We start from the raw sequence: 18,425 nt of genomic DNA, 5'->3' as shown, positions 1-18,425 counted from the left end.
TTATTCGACAAAATCCAACACCAAGAACAGACATGAACGAGCAACAACAGGCTAAACCGGGGGTGGGCAAACTTTTTGACTCGCGGGCCGAACTGGGTTCTAAATTTGGACCGGAGGGCCGAACCAGGAGCAGATGGACGTAGTGTTTGTGTGAAGTAATAAAAGCGACCTGTAAAGGCCATTGGATAAAAGATTTTGGCCTTTAGTAGGTAGGTAGTAAAGCATGGATATTCCAAACGAGTTTTTTGAAAACAAATGCATTTATCAACAGCATTAAAAAAAAAAAAAGCAGGTCAGATTAATGAAAGAATCTTATGAGATCACATCAAACGGCAAACATTCTGACCAAATATATCATCTTGAAGAATCGGCGAAAGCATACACCCAAATAAAGTAATCAAAACCGCAACACGGTGATTTTCAGTGGGAACAGTGTTGTTTGTCTCCCTTTTTTGCTAGTGCGTCATAGTCTGGAGTAAAATTTGTTGTGGCAATTCTTAGGGGAGATCCGAGGTGTCGATCTGTGACGGGTTGATGTTGATGTGGCTGAACGTCACGTCGCGTACGTCGAGCCAAATTGGCCACTCTTTTTTAAACACTCGGCGCTGTGTCCACCTTGCTTTTCCTTGGGCGACTCATTTTAATAGAAGGATTCCAGGGGAACGTTTGTGGGTGGCTTTAGCGTAAAACTGTATCTGAAAGCTCAGCGCGCGAATTACAAGAATACTGTCGTCACAGCCCACGCTCTAAATTCGGGACTGATACAAATAGAGCGCAAGTGCGCCATGTCCGTACTACTGAGTACGTGCACGCACTTATGAGTGTGCACCGAGCTTTCTGACACGGCTTCCGGTAGTACATGCGCAGGCGAGTGGTTCCCCATCTACTGGGGAAACGCAGTCATTGCAGGCAAAATGACCCAAAAAAATGTTTAATACAATTTATTCAGGGTTGGCGGGCCGGATTAAACGGTCCCGTGGGCCGGATGTGGCCCGCGGGCCGTAGTTTGCCCACCTCTGGGCTAAACGATACGGTATGCTAACGTGACAAACACAAACGAGGAGCTGAGAACAGGCCTGACGTAACATTCAGTTATTTTAAAAAAAACTATTACATAAATAACAGGTTTATAAAACCATCTGTGTGCCGCGCCGCAGTTCAAATTATTCCACAATATAAAAACTATATTTTAAATAACTACCATTTTTTTCCGTGTATAATGCGCCCCCATGTATAATACGCACCCTAAAAATGGCATGTTGATGCTGGGAAAACGCCTGTACCCATGCATAATACGCACCCAATTTTTATTTATTTATTTATTTATTTATTCATTTATTTATTTATTTATTTATTTAAAGTCCCAACGATCGTCACACACGCAGGGAGGCAATGGGTCCCATTTTTATAGTCTTTGATATGGTCTTACCTAGGCTGGATGTAATTTTTTTTGTTGGCGTTGATTTCTCCGACTGCCCGTAAAGGCACCACCGCGATCAGTGCGGACATGTGAAAAAGGCGTGCGGACGTGAAAAAGGCGGCTATGTATGGGAGAGACGTTGAAGAGGAATAAAAACACCCTTGAAAACCAAAACTTGCCCCTCGTCGTGACTCTGAGCCGCAACAAATGTTTCGGATTTGTGTAGGGTACATTGTGACAGCAAACGAGCAGGTGATTGAGCAAGCGTCTGATACGAGAGCATTGCGTTCGTATGGAGCGTGTTTGAAGTGAACAGCAGAGACGAAAGGAACAAGGCAAAGTGTTGTGAAATAAAATATTACCTGTAATACGCATTTTGTTATTTGCTGATTGAAACTGCTAATTAAACTGTGAATTGAAACTATTAGGAAGAAAACAACTCTCGCTCTTTATATAGCTGACGTGTCTTGCGCATCCGTTCAGCGCATCGGATCCATAGTGCGCATGCGCAGTCATACTGCCTCGGTATGACGTCCGGTCCGCGATGGAGATTAAAAAACACACAATATTTGACAATAACACACCATCAAGGATTGCACCATCGCATCAAACGAAGTGTCGTCAATTATGAATTTTACTGACTAAGTGTGTTGGGCAGGATGGCTGAATGCGATGCGCGATTGACAACAAACAAGAAGAAAGATGATTTCAAGTTTTATTTCGAGGGAGATTTGTCATGTCTCGTCCCCAGTTTTGCTATGTGTCTAGGTTGCCATAGTTTCTGTTCGCGTCGCCCCTCCCTTCCTTTGTCACCTCAATCAATGTAACGTGTTTTGTATTTAAGTCCTGTCTGCCCCTCGCTCACCGTCGCATGTGTTACTGTCATGATGTCTGTTTGGTTTCTGTTCCTGTCTTTGGTAATGTCACCCTGTCTTTTTGTTCCACGACTTTGTCGGTCAGTCCTGTTGTTGGTTTTGTTGTACCATGATTTTCTTTAAAAAAATATATATATTTTAAAAAAAATAATAATAATTAAATTGTACCCATGTATAATGCGCACCCCAGATTCTAGGACAATAAATTAGTTAAATTTTGCGCATTATACACGGAAAAAAACGGTATCACATAAACAATATTATCAAACCATTTGTGTCACTCCAAATCATTAAATCCATCGATCAAATTTCTCATCCTTTATGTCATCCTGGTGACAGAGGACATGTCCAGAGGATATGGCGCTTTAAAGTGTTAATTACTTTATTTGATTTTTTCTCTCTATTTTTCATGTTTTGAATATGTTCAAGATAAAGATATCAAAGCATGTGAAGTGATCAACTATACTAAAAATAACATGTGAAGTGGTCACCTATACTTGTAAGTGATGTGTTAATGATCAAGTAAAAATTTATAAGTCACTCCTGAGTATAAGTCGCCCCCCCCCCCCACCCAAACTATGAAATAAACCGCGACTTGTAGTCTGAAAATTACGGTACATTGGAAGCTCTTAGTGCCCTAGGGTTGCCATTGGCCACATTGCTTCCTTTTGGGGTGTCCAGGTGTGGTGATCTCTGGGCCCTGTGGGGACCTCTCACCTAGGTCACCTACAGTTAGGGGTGGGGTGATGTTTGTCCTTTGTGATGTCTTGATGTCTTTGTTGCCTTTAAGACTTGTATCTAGCCACAGTTGTTGGCATACAGTCAAGATGTGTTCCTCACTTCTGCCACACTCAACCATTGAATTATCCAGGACATCATCTGATGAAATTTCTGAAAAGAAATCCTCCTCCTTTATCTCCAAAATAGCTCGCCTTGCCTCCACAGAAGAAATGTGTCTCGCCATCTCTACTCACTGCTGGACTGCTTGAGTGAAATGAAAACTGGGCAGTTGGAAACTTTATTTGCTGAAATTTGAAATTTGCTGAACCAATAGTAGGAGGAGAAAATTCAAATACGAAGCCAATCAAAGCTGACATTCAGTAAACAAGTGCATTATTTCCCAAAGGAGAGGGGAAAACAGTTCAAACAGCCAACCAGTCAGTTGAGATTCAGTAAACAACTGCAGTTTCAATGTGCTTTGATGTTTGATGCAGGCGCATGCACAGAAACTGAAAGTCATGCGTGTGCGTGTAAACGTGTGCGTGTGAACGTGCGTGCAGCCAAGAACACGCATGCATGCGCAAACAAACATGTCCACATATAAATGCATATATATATATATATATATTCACAATTGTGGCATTGATCATGGATGTAGGGGCTCTGCACACTCTCAAATGTGTTTTTTTTGTTCGCGAGAATCGCCAGAGAGGTGTGCGGTGTGCATTGTTTCCCAATTTGAATAAATATGCGCATTTAAGGTTTGAAAAGGGAGCAACAGCAATGTCTAAATGTTTTATATTAATTTTATATTAATTTATACAAACATAGTTGCTCCATCAGAGCACAGACACGGCACACACAGCTTGGTAACTTTTCCATTACACATAAGGCAGAGCTCATTAACGTCATGACACATTTGTACAAAATATTCAGTAGATAACAAGACATTCTTATGAGGATATGTTTTTCCTTCTTTCCCCCTCCCCTTCCGTATTCCGGCTTGCGGACAGTATAAAATCTTCTGATCTGGAGTCTGATGTTGGTCTCATCTGCTGAAGTGCACTTGTACTGACTGCCGTGAAGCAACCCAAGATCTTGCAAATAAAGAACCAACTATTACTCCACATCTTTGTTTTTTTTGCTCAACGACGGACATCTTGCATCTGTGCATGCGCTCCTCCCGGGGTGTGTGGCCTGGTCTCTGCGCGTGGTCGTATGCTGAGCGCGCGCGGGTAGGGGCCGACGGCATGATCACTACAGGGGTGGCCAACCTGTGACGTATCGATGTTGCGCTCGGGCGGGGCTGTGGCTGCGCGCGGGGTCGGGATATGCCTGCTTCAAGGGCCGTGTGTGATGGCGAGTGAGACTAAGACAGGATGATGGGAGAATGAATGATGACGGGCAAAGAATTCATACACGACATTGACTATTGAAACCGCCGCCCAGAGAGATGAACATTTAACTGCTTGCCAACAGGTGTGCAATGCCGGGCCCTCTCTCGCTCGGGCGGGGCTGTAGCTGCGCGCGGGGTCGGGATGTCCCTGCTTTGGGGGCCGTGTGTGATGGCGAGGAAGACTAAGACAGGATGATGGGAGAATGAATGATGACGGGCAAAGAATCAATAAATTTTCAAGATGGTGGCGCGTGCATACGCAGCGACCTCTCTCTGTCCCGCCCAAACGGTGTTTTGTCCGTCTAATGAGTGTTTGTCCGGCAGTTTTTTTTGTTCGTCTCGTCGTACTGAGTCGTACTACAAGTACGGCAGGCAGGTTTTGCTTGACATCGGCCAAAGCGAGTTTTGTCGAGTTCTGGACTTTGATGCGGGAACATTAAAGGAGCTCGGCCTGCTACGTCCTGAAGCGTCGCCGGGCTCGTCTCCTATTCCTCCCCCGGTTGGGAAGCGTCGAAAGCGGTGTGCGAGGAGGCTGAAGAGGGGCAAACGCGGGGGCGGCCGGGCCAGGCTGGCGGCCAACCCTGCTCGCCCGGCCGTGCCCTCCATTCTTCTGGCGAATGTTCGATCGCTGGACAACAAAATGGATTACATTCGCTTGCTGCGATCTGCAAACCGGACAGTGTGGGACTGCTGTGTGCTTGTGTTCACGGAGACTTGGTTGACTGTCAACATTCCGGACTCTGCTGTACATCTGGAGCGGCTAGCGTGCTATCGGGCGGACCGTACCATTGTACAAGGGGGGAAATCTCGTGGAGGTGGAATTTGCGTCTACATCCGTGACGAATGGTGCCGGGACTCTTGCATACCACTACAAGCACTGCTCGCCACTGGCGGAGTTCGTGATCATTAAGTGCCGTCCTTTATACCTGCCAAGGGAATTTACCGCGATTCTGCTCGTCGCGGTTTACATCCCGCCTTCCAACATCAAAGGAGACAGGATCGCGGCTCTTAGTGAACTGTACCAGGCTGTCAGTGAACAAGAGACAGCGCACCCTGACGGTTTCACCATCTTCGCTGGGGATTTTAATCATGCTGAAGTCTGTTTTTCCGAGGCTTCACCAGCATGTTAATTTTCCTACGCGTGGCGACAGCTTCCTGGACCTGGTCTACTCTTCGCATAAAGGAGCTTTCAAAGCCGCCCCCCTCCCCCATCTTGGACTTTCGGACCATAATCACTGTTATGCTTTTGCCCGCATACAGACAAATGGTGAGAGCGTCCAGGCCAGTTCGCAAGCAGGTACGGGTGTGGCCTGAGGGTGCCTCTGATGCACTGCATGACTGCTTTGGCTCAACTGACTGGGACATGTTTAGGAGGGCTGCCACTTGCGACGATCGGACAGACATTGAGGAGTATACTGACTCTGTTTCCTTCTACATCAGGAAGTGCATTGATGATGTGACTCACTCAAAATCCATCGTCACTCGGGCTAATCGGAAGCCATGGCTGACGGGGGCTGTCTTCAGGCTGCTGAGGGCCAGGGACAAAGCCTTTAGAGCGGGGGATGAGGCTGGCTTGAGGACTGCGAGGGCTGACCTGTCCCGGGGCATCAAAGATGCAAAGAGGGCGTTCTCGTGCAAAATTACCGCCCACTTCAAGGACAGCAGGGACGCACGGAGCCTTTGGCAGGGCATTCAGACCATCACAAACTACAAGCCCGCGCCGCAGAGCTGTGAGGGCGACGTCCTTCTGCTCAATGACCTCAACCGCTTCTTTGCTCGCTTCGACGCTCAGAACAGCACTTGCCCGCTGAAGGCCACTCCCCCTTCACACGAGCTGCCCCTGTGCCTCTCCGCCGACAGCGTGAGGAGGGCGCTTGCCGCTATCAACATCCGTAAGGCGGCGGGCCCTGACAACATCCCGGGTCGTGCGCTGAAGGACTGCGCTGGTGAGCTGACGGATGTCTTCACAGACATCTTTAACACTTCCCTGCAGCAGGCCATCGTCCCGTCATGTTTCAAAGCTGCCACCATCGTACCTGTGCCGAAGAAACCCGCTCCGTCCTGCTTCAATGACTACCGCCCCGTGGCACTTACGCCCATCGTCATGAAGTGCTTTGAGCGGCTTGTCATGGAGCACATCCGATCCGTTCTCCCCCCCCACCATTGACCCCTTCCAGTTTGCGTACCGAGCCAAACGGTCCTCTGAGGATGCCATCTGCTCCGCCCTCCCCTGCCCTCACCCACCTGGAGAGAAGGGACTCGCATGTGAGATTGCTGTTTGTGGACTTCAGTTCTGCCTTCAACACCATTGTGCCACAACGCCTCATCAGCAAACTTGACACGCTGGGCCTCAGTACCTACCTCTGCAACTGGCTACTGGACTTCCTCTGTCAGAGGCCACAGGTAGTACGTGTTGGCGACAAAATCTCCGCCAGCATCACGCTGAGCACGGGGGCCCCCCAAGGCTGTGTGCTCAGTCCGCTGCTCTTCACCCTCCTGACGCATGACTGCACTGCAACCTACAGCGACAACCGTATAGTGAAGTTTGCTGACGACACGACTCTGGTGGGTCTCATCACCAAGGGAGACGAGACTCAATACATGCTGGAGGTTGACCTTCTGACCACGTGGTGGAGGGACAACAACCTCCTGCTGAACGTCGACAAGACCAAGCAGATTGTTGTGGACTTCCGGAAGGGTCACACCCAACACCTGCCGCTGACCATCGACGGTGCTGTGGTGGAGAGAGCGAGCAGCGCCAAGTTCCTGGGGGTGCACATCAGTGAGGATCTCTCCTGGTCCACCAACACCGCATCACTGACAAAGAAAGCCCAGCGCCGCCTGTACTTCCTGCGGAAACTCAGGCGAGCGAGCGCCCCTCCGGCCGTTATGACTACATTTTACCGCGGCACCATTGAGAGCGTCCTCTCCAGCTGTATTGCTGTTTGGGGTGGCGGCTGCACTGACTACAACTTGAAGGCCCTGCAGCGCATAGTGAACACGGCTGGTAAGATCATTGGTGCTTCGCTCCCCTCCTTGAAGGACATTTACACCTCCCATCTCACGATTGTGAGTGATGTAAGTCACCCCGCTCACTCTTTGTTCGAGCTTCTGCCCTCTGGGAAGAGGTACAGAAGCCTGCGCTCGCGCACCACCAGACTCTCAAACAGCTTCATACTCCAGGCAGTCAGGATCCTGAACTTGCTTCCCCGTTCTGCGTAGCGTCCTGTACTTTTACTGTCTGTATGCACACTGGCTTTTATTCGTTGTGTTATCTATTTATTTATTATTTATTGTTACTCTTATTTATTGTTTGTGCCTTCTTGTTTTTTATATTGCGTTGTTTACTTGTGTGTCTATCGTGTAATATGTCTTGTCACCGTGGGATTGAGCTATCATATTGATATTTGGAAATATTGGGCAGTCAAGAGTTGAAAATAACAAATTAACACTACATTTGGAACACAGATGCAAGAATTGACTAGAAAACCGTAAGCTAAAATGTAGCTTGAAAACAGAATGATTTTGTAGGACTTACAGTATGCAAAAGAGATCAATGTCACTAGGGGAATTTGATAAGCAAAAGTTACTTGGGAATGAATGGCAACTAAATTTGTAGACAATCTTATGGGTTTGGTGTCCCAGTCTGTCTCTCAAAGTGCCCTGGAACTCGATCCCAAGACTCGACCTGCAGCCTTGACCAACAAGATAACGGTCCCTGGCTTTGAGCATTGCAAGAAGAAAGAAAGACTGTTTTTGTGCTTGGGGGGAGGCAAGCACTGTTTTCCGGAAGAAAAACATCATCCTAACTCACAAGATGAAAATGGACAATTTGGAAAATTGACTCAATCAAAGAGTGTTGGACAGGTTGGCTCTGAATGGCTAAAGCAGAACTTGAGACAATGAGGTGATGCGAAAGACATGTTAAACATGAAGTGTCCAACAACTGAACTGAACTCCTTGCTGAGGCGTTACCAAACTTGGTGGGGCTTCTGTCAAAGTGGATGGAAGCTTGCTTGGCACTGAGTTTGACATAACTGAGGAGTTCTGATAATATCGGAATAATGTGTGGAATAGATTTGGATAATACGAATACTAAAACGGTAGGAAAAGGGCAGTGGGATCCGATATTTTGGCTCGTCAAACTTAAAAGGAGTTGAAATTTAGCCAAGTAAAATTTTTCAATTGGGAATAAGACATTTGGACCATATTGAATTCAGTCAAAAGGGGGCTAGGTTTCTCAATGTACCTAATCAATACAATAGTTGTTAGTTAATTACACCTCAGTGGACATTATGTTATCAGAGAGCTGTGTCCATTAAAAAGAATTAAACTGGCTGTAACAACTCTTTACCTTTAAATTAATTATGCATAAAAAGCGACAGTTAACATGATAAAGTAAAACATCAGACAAAGTAAAGAGCCAGAGGAATTAGTCTGATTATTCTTTCCTAGCTTTTCGATGAGAATAATTGATTAGGATAATTTTTTTGGGAGCCATCTGTTGCTGCATGCTCCCCCATAACACAGACCCATACTTAGCCTCTCAAGTAGAAATATTTATTGATGATTTTATTGAAACTTGGATTGATGTATTTACGAAAGATTTAATTGGCGAGACTGTCCAAACAGGTAGAATTATTTTTAGGATTCAATGTTTGCTTGCTCACTTACATACTAAATTTGCTTGTTGTGGGATGAGAGTTGAGCTGTAAGGGTGAATGAATTGGCGCCCGTGTGTCTGTGAGTGTGTGCGTGCGCAATATGATTGGCCAAGATAGTTTGGAGTTGGGGTGTTGTGATCACGATAGAGGATACAATTCCTCTCACCTGAAAGTATAGTACAGATTGGAATACCTAGGATTTGATGATTGATCAGGGGCACCATTGATAACAAAATGGTTCAATACGGATGGCCCGTTTCAGTCCTATGACCGGACACGACTGAATCAGCGAGTCCAGCTACGATCAGTATGATACTGTGCCGGCACGATTTGTTGACTAATTTATTGTCCTAAAATCTGGGGTGCACATTATACATGGGTACAATTTAAAAATATTAAAAAAAAAAAGGGGGTTTTTTGGGGGGGGGGGGTTTGAAGAAAATCATGGTACAACAATTTTTGAAGAAAATCTTGTCACGGATGGAGTGTGGAAAGGAGCAGGGCGACCAAGTGCAGCTTGGACCAGGGTTCATTGGAGGAACTCAAAACACAGACTTGGTAAACTAACATAACTCTCTAACAAAACCAACAACAGGACTGACCGACAAAGACGTGGAACAAAAAGACAGGGTGACATTACCAAAGACAGGAACAGAAACCGGTGTTATTGTAAAATATTGTTTGTTTTTTAATCTCCATCGCGGACTGGACGTCATACGGAGGCAGTATCACTGCGCATGCGCACTATGGATCCGATGCGTATAGTTCTCTTCTAGACTGACAATGAATGTGATAGTTTAATACAATCAGCAAATAACAAAATGCGTATTACAGGTGATATTTTATTTCACAACACTTTGCCTTGTTCCTTTCGTCTCTGCTGTTCACTTCAAACACGCTCCATACGAACGCAATGCTCTCGTATCAGACGCTTGCTCGATCACCTGCTCGTTTGCTGTCACAATGTACCCTACACAAATCTGAAACATTTGTTGCGGCTCCGAGTCACGACGAGGGGCAAGTTTTGGTTTCCAAGGGTGTTTTTATTCCTCTTCAACTTCTCTCCCATACAGAGCCGCCTTTTTCACATGTCCGCACTTTACATCTGATCGCGGTGGTGCCTTTACGGGCAATCGGAGAAATCAACGCCAACAAAAAAAATACATCTAGCCTAGTTAAGACCATACCAAAGACTATAAAAATGGGACCCATTGCCTCGCTGCTTGGCACTCAGCATTAAGGGTTGGAATTGGGGGGTTAGATCACCAAATGATTCCCGAGCGCGGCGCCGCTGCTGCTCACTGCTCCCTTTTCCCTCAGGGGATGGATCAAAATCACACGGGGATGGGTCAAATGCAGAGGACAAATTTCACCACACCCAGATGCGTGTGTGACGATCATTGGGACTAAAATAATAATAATTGGGTGCGTATTATACATGGGTACAGGCTTTTTTCCAGCATTGACATGCCATTTTAAGGGTGCGTATTATACATGGGGGCGCATTATACATGGAAAAAAACGGTATGTCTTGTCACCGTGGGATAGTGGAAACGTAATTTCGATTTCTTTGCGTGTCTTGGCATGTGAAGAGATTGACAATAAAGCAGACTTCGACTTTGACTGGATACATTGCGTGTTAACAATTTAGAGAGGATAAGGTTTAACATTTTTTTAATACGAACTGCAAACGGGGATGAATCATACAGCAACAAGATAAGCAACAAATATTTATGTCATTTAATGTAGGAGATAAATAGACCAATTACAAGGAATAGGGAATATGTTTGATAATAAGAATACCGTTTTTTTTCATGTATAATGCGCAAAATTTAACTAATTTATTGTCCTAAAATTTGGGGTGCGCATTATACATGGGTACAAAAAAAATATATATATATATATATTTTTTAATCCGGATATGATACGGAGGCCGCCATTACAGATGCGCTTTCTTCTCTGCTGTTCACTTCAAACACGCTCCATACGAACACAATGCTCTCATATCAGACGCTTGCTCGATCACCTGCTCGTTTGCTGTCACAATGTACCCTACACAAATCCAAAACATTTCTTCGCTATTGAGTTTGTTAGCGCATGCGCAGTGATACTGACCGGCAGAATAACATCCGGTTGTTCACAAAGATGATATTTTTTCTGAAATAATTTTACGTTTACGGACTTAAGTAGGAGTCAAAATTTGGGTGCGTATTATACATGGGTACAGGCTTTTTTCCAGCATCAACATGCCATTTTTAGGGTGGGTATTATACATGGGGGCGCATTTTACATGGAAAAAAACGGTAATAACTAGAAAATGCAGTTTCTGGAGAAATTGCATGTGAAGGTGAAGAAACTGAATAACTTCTGGGGGAATGCTGCAGAATGATGTTGGAATGAGTTGAATTACTTGAAAAATGTAGAAATGAGAGCTGAAAAACGAAATTTTGCGGAAATTTTAAACGCGACGTGAAATTTTTTAATTTGGCAATTTTGGGAATGTCGAGAATCTTTCCGAATGTGATTTGAATGTGGTGAATGATATGAATTTCAAACTGGAACGACGAAAATGTGAAATGTTGAATGTGCCATTAAGAATGAATGGGGAAACATTTGTCGTAAATTTGCAAATTTTGCGAAAATGGAAAAAAACGGAACGAGAAAAATGGAAGCCCTCATCTCGTGAATATTTGGAATACGTGGAAAAAGTGGAATGGAGTGAATTGGTTGAATTATGTGGAAGTAGTAGAAGGACAGAAAGTTGAGGAGAATAAAATAGAAGAAGGAAGTGAATGGTGTAAAATAACTGTGAAGGCCTATTAAATATTATGAATATTAAAAGAAATTTAGCAGTTGAACCATGAACCATTTAAGGAAAATGATGAATGATTTGAACATGAGTTGAATTGAACATGAGACATGGATAACAAAGATACACTGATTTTGAATTGGGTTCTAGCACTCCCTCTCGCATTAATGTGTGTGCATATGTCTGTTAATGCCCGAACTGGGCACACCCCTTTTGAGTTGCAGAAAGGTCGCTGTTTTCTTGGACCAATTTCGGCCCTTCCAGTTGCTGATCCGAATGGTGGTAACATCTTAGACCAATTGTCCGGTTTTATGATTCCAGGTTTGCTGAGCACACTGCAGCGGACCCAGATGGGGCCGCCGAGATTCAAATCACCCCAACTATCTGGCTGAAAGTCCTGAAGAGAAAGTGGACAGAGCCTCGGTGGACTGGACCCTTTGCAGTGGTGGAGCGCATATCGCATGTCGTCCGGCTGGCCAACAAAGGAGACATCTATCCCAGTGTGCCCCTGTGAAGGATTCCTGCAAAGATCCAGATCCGCCATCGACAGCGTCCCCACTCCCAATCGAAAAAGAGGCAGAGTAATCCTCTTCCCCTTGGTGGCCAGGTAGTCTACCCTGAGCCACTGAAGACAAAGACTGCACAGCAGACGTTTTCAGGTTCCTTCCGGACGGAACAGAGCTGCAAAGGGGGTAAGAACTGTGCTAACCCTCCACCAGTGGGCGTGCCAAGCTCCCAACGGCTGGACTGATATTATTGATAACATTTTGGTCGCCTAAGGCAAAGGGACCGTGTGAGCCTTTTCCTGCATTATAGCATGCCACAGGTTTTTCACTCACACACTCAAGTTGAACATGAGAACTAAGGCGAGATCTCTTCCTCACGGTGGTTTCTTGCTGACATTGAAGTTTTTGATCATGTATCACCTTTGCAACCTCACCCTGTCCTCCCTCATTTACTCTCTTAATGCTAGGTATCTATGCTCTTGCTCTCTTCATCGTTTCTCCACTGGTATGGCTCAAATTACGAACTCCCATCCAATTGGTACAAATTCCCGACGCACATTCTAATGACACCTGGACGGACATCAATACTCTCATGCCTACAGCCGCCACTATTCCCCCAACCCTGGCGTGAGCACGTGTATCATCTGTGTTCGTTTTACATGATTTATGGATGTTGTTGTGTTCCTTGATTCCGCTCTTTGTGACACGAACTGATTACTACTGTAATTGAGAGCCACGAGTTAGATTGACCGGCCGCTTATCAGATGTTCCAATAGTCCCGTGTTCATGATACACTTTGTTTGTCCTTGTTTTTTGGTTGACCTCTGTCGAGGTCAAAAGGGGGACTGAAAAGGGAGCAACAGCAATGGCTAAATGTTTTATATTAATTTTATATTAATTTATACAAACATAGTTGCTCCATCAGAGCACAGACACGGCACACACAGCTAGGTAACTTTTCCATTACACATAAGGCAGAGCTCATTAACGTCATGACACATTTGTACAAAGCATTCAGTAGATAACAAGACATTCTTATGAGGATATGGTTTTCCTTCTTTTCCCCTCCCCTTCTGTATTCCGGCTTGCGGACAGTATAAAACCTTCTGATCTGGAGTCTGATGTTGTTGGTCTCATCTGCTGAAGTGCACTTGTACTGACTGCCGTAAAGCAACCCAAGATCTTGCAAATAAAGAACCAACTATTACTCAACATCTTTGTTTTCTTTGCTCAACAACGAACATCTTGAACAAAACACAACAGGTTGTATCTCACTGAATCAGAAAAAAACATTAATATGCATATTTCAGGGCCATTTTCGCAATGCTTATGTTTTTTCTATATATTGTGCTGCCCTAATTTGGAGCCTTGCCAATTTCAGTAGGGGGAAAATGATGTGTTGCAACAAAAGAGAAACAGCAGAAAGTGTCCAAATGCTGAATTTGAAACCAGTAACACTGACCTTGGCAAGCTCATTCTGAAGAGCCTGAGCTTCCTCCTCTGTCAGGCCTGGTGAGAGGGGGTTGCCCAAACTTCTCTGCGCCCCTTCCACCGGAAAATCTGCTAGGCTGCTGGAATATTCCACGGGCAGACCCTTGTTAGGGGAGTTCAAGTTGACATCTGCACCGCAAGAAACAATGAAGGCAACTGTTAAAAATGGAAGCATACACATTCGATCATTAAAAAAATACATATTACCGTATTTTCCACACCATAAGGCGCTTCTGGGTAAAAAGGCGCAGACTGATTGTGGGGTCTATTTTGTATTTAATCAACACATAGGGCGCACGGCATTATAGGGCGCATGCATGCCATGAATTACGGTAGACAAAAACACGTTGCGGGAGCAATACCGTGAGTTCGGCTGTACTTTATTCTACTATTTAACCATGTACTCTACTGTACTCACATGAGTGTTAATCGATATTTATCCGCAAATCCGTCCAAGTCCTCATCTTCTGTATTCAAATTACCGTTTTTTTCCATGTATAATGCGCCCCCATGTATAATACGCACCCTAAAAATGGCATGTTGATGCTGGAAAAAAGCCTGTATCCATGTATAATACGCACCCAAATTTTGACTCCTACTTAAGTCCGTAAACGTAAAATTATTTCAGAAAAAAGATAATCTTTGGGAACAACCGGATGTTATTCTGCTGGTCAGTATCACTGCGCATGCGCTAGCAAACTCAATAGCGAAGAAATGTTTCGGATTTGTGTAGGGTACATTGTGACAGACAGCAAACGAGCAGGTGATCGAGCAAGCGTCTGATACAAGAGCATTGTGTTCGTATAGAGCAGGGGTGGGCAAACTTTTTGACTCGCGGGCCGAACTGGGTTCTAAATTTGGACCGGAGGGCCGGACCAGGAGCAGATGGACGTAGGCGTTGTGTGAAGTCATATAAGCGACCTGTAAAGGTCATTGCATAAAAGATCTTGGCCTTTAGTAGGTAGTAAAGCATGGATATTCCAAACAAGTTTTTTGAAAACAAATGCATTTATTAACAGCATTAAAAAAATAATAATTCACTAAAAAACTGCTATCAGTGATTCTCGTAAAATACGACACTGTTATTATGAATAACAATCTCCATCACTTCAGTGCCTGCAGGTCAGATTAATGAAAGATGTTTATCTTATGAGATCACATCAAACGGCAAACATTCTGACCAAATATATCATCTTGAAGAATCGGTGAAAGCATACATCCAAATAAAGTAATCAAAACAGCAACACGGTGAGGGGTATCTGAAAATCAGAGCAGAGTTTTAACTCTCAAACACCTGGTAACAGAGGTGAGGAAACGGGAAACACTTCCTTAAAGTAAGCCTTAAGAACTTTACAGGTTAAGATTAGTCGCAAATAGGTGGTGCATCAATGTCCTTGAGCATCCTGCATTGTTTGAAAATGAGAATGGTCGCTAGTTTCAATCCCTGCTATGTGTACAAATCATATTCAAAATGCATTTTTTTTACAATAAACTTGAGAGCCTCCCGTTCATTTTCAGTGGGAACAGTGTTGTTGGTCTCCCTTTTTTGCTAGTGCGTCATAGTCTGGAGTAAAATTTGTTGTGGCAATTCTTAGGCGAGATCCGAGGTGTTGGTCCGTTTACCTTGATCTGTGACGGGTTGATGTTGATGTGGCTGAACGTCACGTCGCGTACGTCGAGCCAAATTGGCCACTCTTTTTTAACATTCGGCACTCACTTCTTTTTTTCGGGCCACTCATTTTAATGGAAGGATTCCAGGGGAAGGTTTGTGGGTGGCTTTAGCGCAAAACTGCATCTGAAAGCTCAGCACACGAATTATAAGAATGCTGTCGTCAAAGCCCACGCTCTAAATTCGGGACTGATACGAATAGAGCGAGAGTGCGCCAAGTCCGTACTACTGAGTACGTACACGCACTTGTGAGTGTGCACCGAGCTTTCTGACACGGCTTCCGGTAGTAAATGCGCAGGCGAGCGCTTCGCCATCTACTGGGAAGACGCAGTCATTGCAGGCAAAATGACCAAAAAAAAAAAAGTTTAATACAATTTGTTCAGGGTTGGCGGGCCGGATTAAACGGTCCCGTGGGCCGGATGTGGCCCGCGGGCCGTAGTTTGCCCACCCCTGGTATAGAGCGTGTTTGAAGTGAACAGCAGAGAAGAAAGCGCATCTGTAATCGCGGCCACCGTATCATATCGGGATTAAAAAATTTAAAAAAACTTTTTTTTTTGTACCCATGTACACCCCAGATTTTAGGACAATAAATTAGTTAAATTTTGCGCATTATACATGGAAAAAAACGGTAAACAGTTTAGCAAGTTCGCCATTAAACATGCTAAGTAACCTCTCGTCATTGACTCGTCATTGTCACGTTGCTCTTCTGCAATGATCCTGGCTCATGTGTGCTCATGTGTATGATGTGGCTCTTTGCTGTACACAGTAAAAAATGTGGCTCTTAGTCTCTGACTGGTTGGCCACCCCTGCTCTATGTGTTACGTACAGCCCTCTGATTGGTTTACCGCCCCGATCTACAAAAAACGTAATGTCCTCTGATTAGTTCATCGGGTCTACATATTACGTCTGTATAATACGTCTCTGTGTGGCAGAAGCCACACAAAACAACTTTACAGATTTGCAGAAACGATAGTATTTATTTATCAACGGCGGCAGAAGTACCGTATTTATATATATATATATATATATATATATATATATATATATATATATATATATATATATATATATATATATATATATATATATATATATATATATATATATATATATATATATATATATATATATATATATAAAAAATATTTTTTTTCATAGTTTGGGTAGGGGGGGTGACTCAGGAGCGACTTATGTTTTTTTTCACAAATTTTTACTTTATCATTAACACATCACTTCTTTACAAGTATAGTTGATCACTTCACATGCTTTGATATCTTTATCTTGAACATATTCAAAACATGAAAAATAGAGAGAAAAAATCAAACAAACACTTTAAAGCGCCATATACTCTGGACATGTCCTCTGTCACCAGGATGACATAAAGGATGAGAAATTTGATCGATGGATTTGATGATTTGGAGTGACACAAATGGTTTTATAATATTGTTTATGTGATGGTTATCTAAAATATAATTTATATATCACTGTATGGGCCTGTGGAATAATTTGAACTGCGGCGCGGCACACGGCATTGTTGACAAAGGACGATCGGTAAAAGATGAGAAATTTGATCGATGGATTTAATGATTTGGAGTGACACAAATGGTTTTATAATATTGTTGTTTATGTGATAGTTATTTAAAATCAGGGCTGTGGACTCGGTCGGATTTTTGCACCGAGTCCGAGTCCGGCCTCTTGACCATGAGTCCGAGTCCGGCTGTCCATTTTTTCTGTTAATTCATGTGACTGCTTACCGTTTTTTTCCGTGTATAGTGCGCCCCCATGTATAATACGCACCCTAAAAATGGCATGCTGATGCTGGAAAAAAGCCTGTACCCATGTATAATACGCACCCAATTTTTATGAATTTTTTTTTATGAAATTTATTTATTTATTTATTTATTTATTTATTTTTTAAGTCCCAATGATCGTCACACACGCAGGGAGGCATCGGGTCCCATTTTTATAGTCTTTGGTATGGTCTTAACTAGGCTGGATGTAATTTTTTTTGTTGGCGTTGATTTCTCCGACTGCCCATAAACGCACCACCGCGCTCCGTGCGCGCACGGGAAAGAGGCGTGCGGACGTGAAAAAGGCGGCTCTGTATGGGAGAGACGTTGAAGAGGAATAAAAACACCCTTGGAAACCAAAACTTGGTAATTTCCAGTTTCATTTCGAGGGACATTTGTCACGTCTCGTCCCCAGTTTTGCTATGTGTCTAGGTTGCCATAGTTTCTGTTCGCGTCGCCCCTCTCTTCCTGTGTCACCTCAATCGATGTAACGTGTTTTGTATTTAAGTCCTGTCTGCCCCTCGCTCACCGTCGGATCATTGCATGTTACTGTCATGATGTCTGTTTGCTTTCTGTTCCTGTCTTTGGTAATGTCACCCTGTCTTTTTGTTACACGTCTTTGCCGGTCAGTCCTGTTGTTGGTTTCGTTTTCTAAAAAAGAAAAAAAAAAAAAAAAAAAGAAAAATTTTTTTGTACCCATGTATAATGCGCACCCCAGATTTTAGGACAATAAATTCGTTAAATTTTGCGCACTATACACGGAAAAAAACGGTAGTCTTTATTCAAGGCTAATTTAGATCAAAATCCAAATAATTACAACAGTTTTCTGATGGCTTTGTCTTTAGTAAACATATAAACGAATACAATAAACAGATACTCAGATACGTCAGTCAATTTTAATTTTTATAGAGGATTATTCTCATTTAATGCCATCCGCGGTCTGCCATTGAAGCGGGGTGCATTCAAAGACCAGTCGTACAGACGGAACACTCATTCGCTTCACCAAAACGCAACAATATAATTACGTGAGCTCTTTGCATAAACCTCGATGCTAAGAAACTCCTCTTTTTGGGTACAGGCTACAA

General features: G+C 43.8%; 1 protein-coding gene across 20 annotated transcripts in view; it reads right to left on the bottom strand.

The window, feature by feature from the left end:
* Positions 1–18,425, bottom strand: part of LOC133150542 (tumor protein D54-like) — a 208,327-nt gene that overhangs the window by 165,831 nt on the left and 24,071 nt on the right. For 19 of the 20 annotated variants that reach the window (XR_009713791.1, XR_009713792.1, XR_009713793.1 and 16 more), the window contains one exon: positions 13,853–14,010. Coding sequence is in view for 17 of the 20 variants with exons in the window: in XM_061273128.1 (XP_061129112.1) it covers positions 13,853–14,010 (158 nt within the window). In the remaining 3 variants the exon portion in view is untranslated. Of the gene's footprint in view, positions 1–13,852; positions 14,011–18,425 lie in introns of those variants that run through there. The other variant, XM_061273136.1, reaches the window with a different exon arrangement.

Source organism: Syngnathus typhle, linkage group LG2, assembly GCF_033458585.1.
Source record: "Syngnathus typhle isolate RoL2023-S1 ecotype Sweden linkage group LG2, RoL_Styp_1.0, whole genome shotgun sequence".
NCBI lineage: Eukaryota > Metazoa > Chordata > Actinopteri > Syngnathiformes > Syngnathidae > Syngnathus > Syngnathus typhle.
The sequence above is the reverse complement of the archived record's forward strand: the minus strand, read 5'-3'. Positions and strand labels throughout refer to the sequence as shown.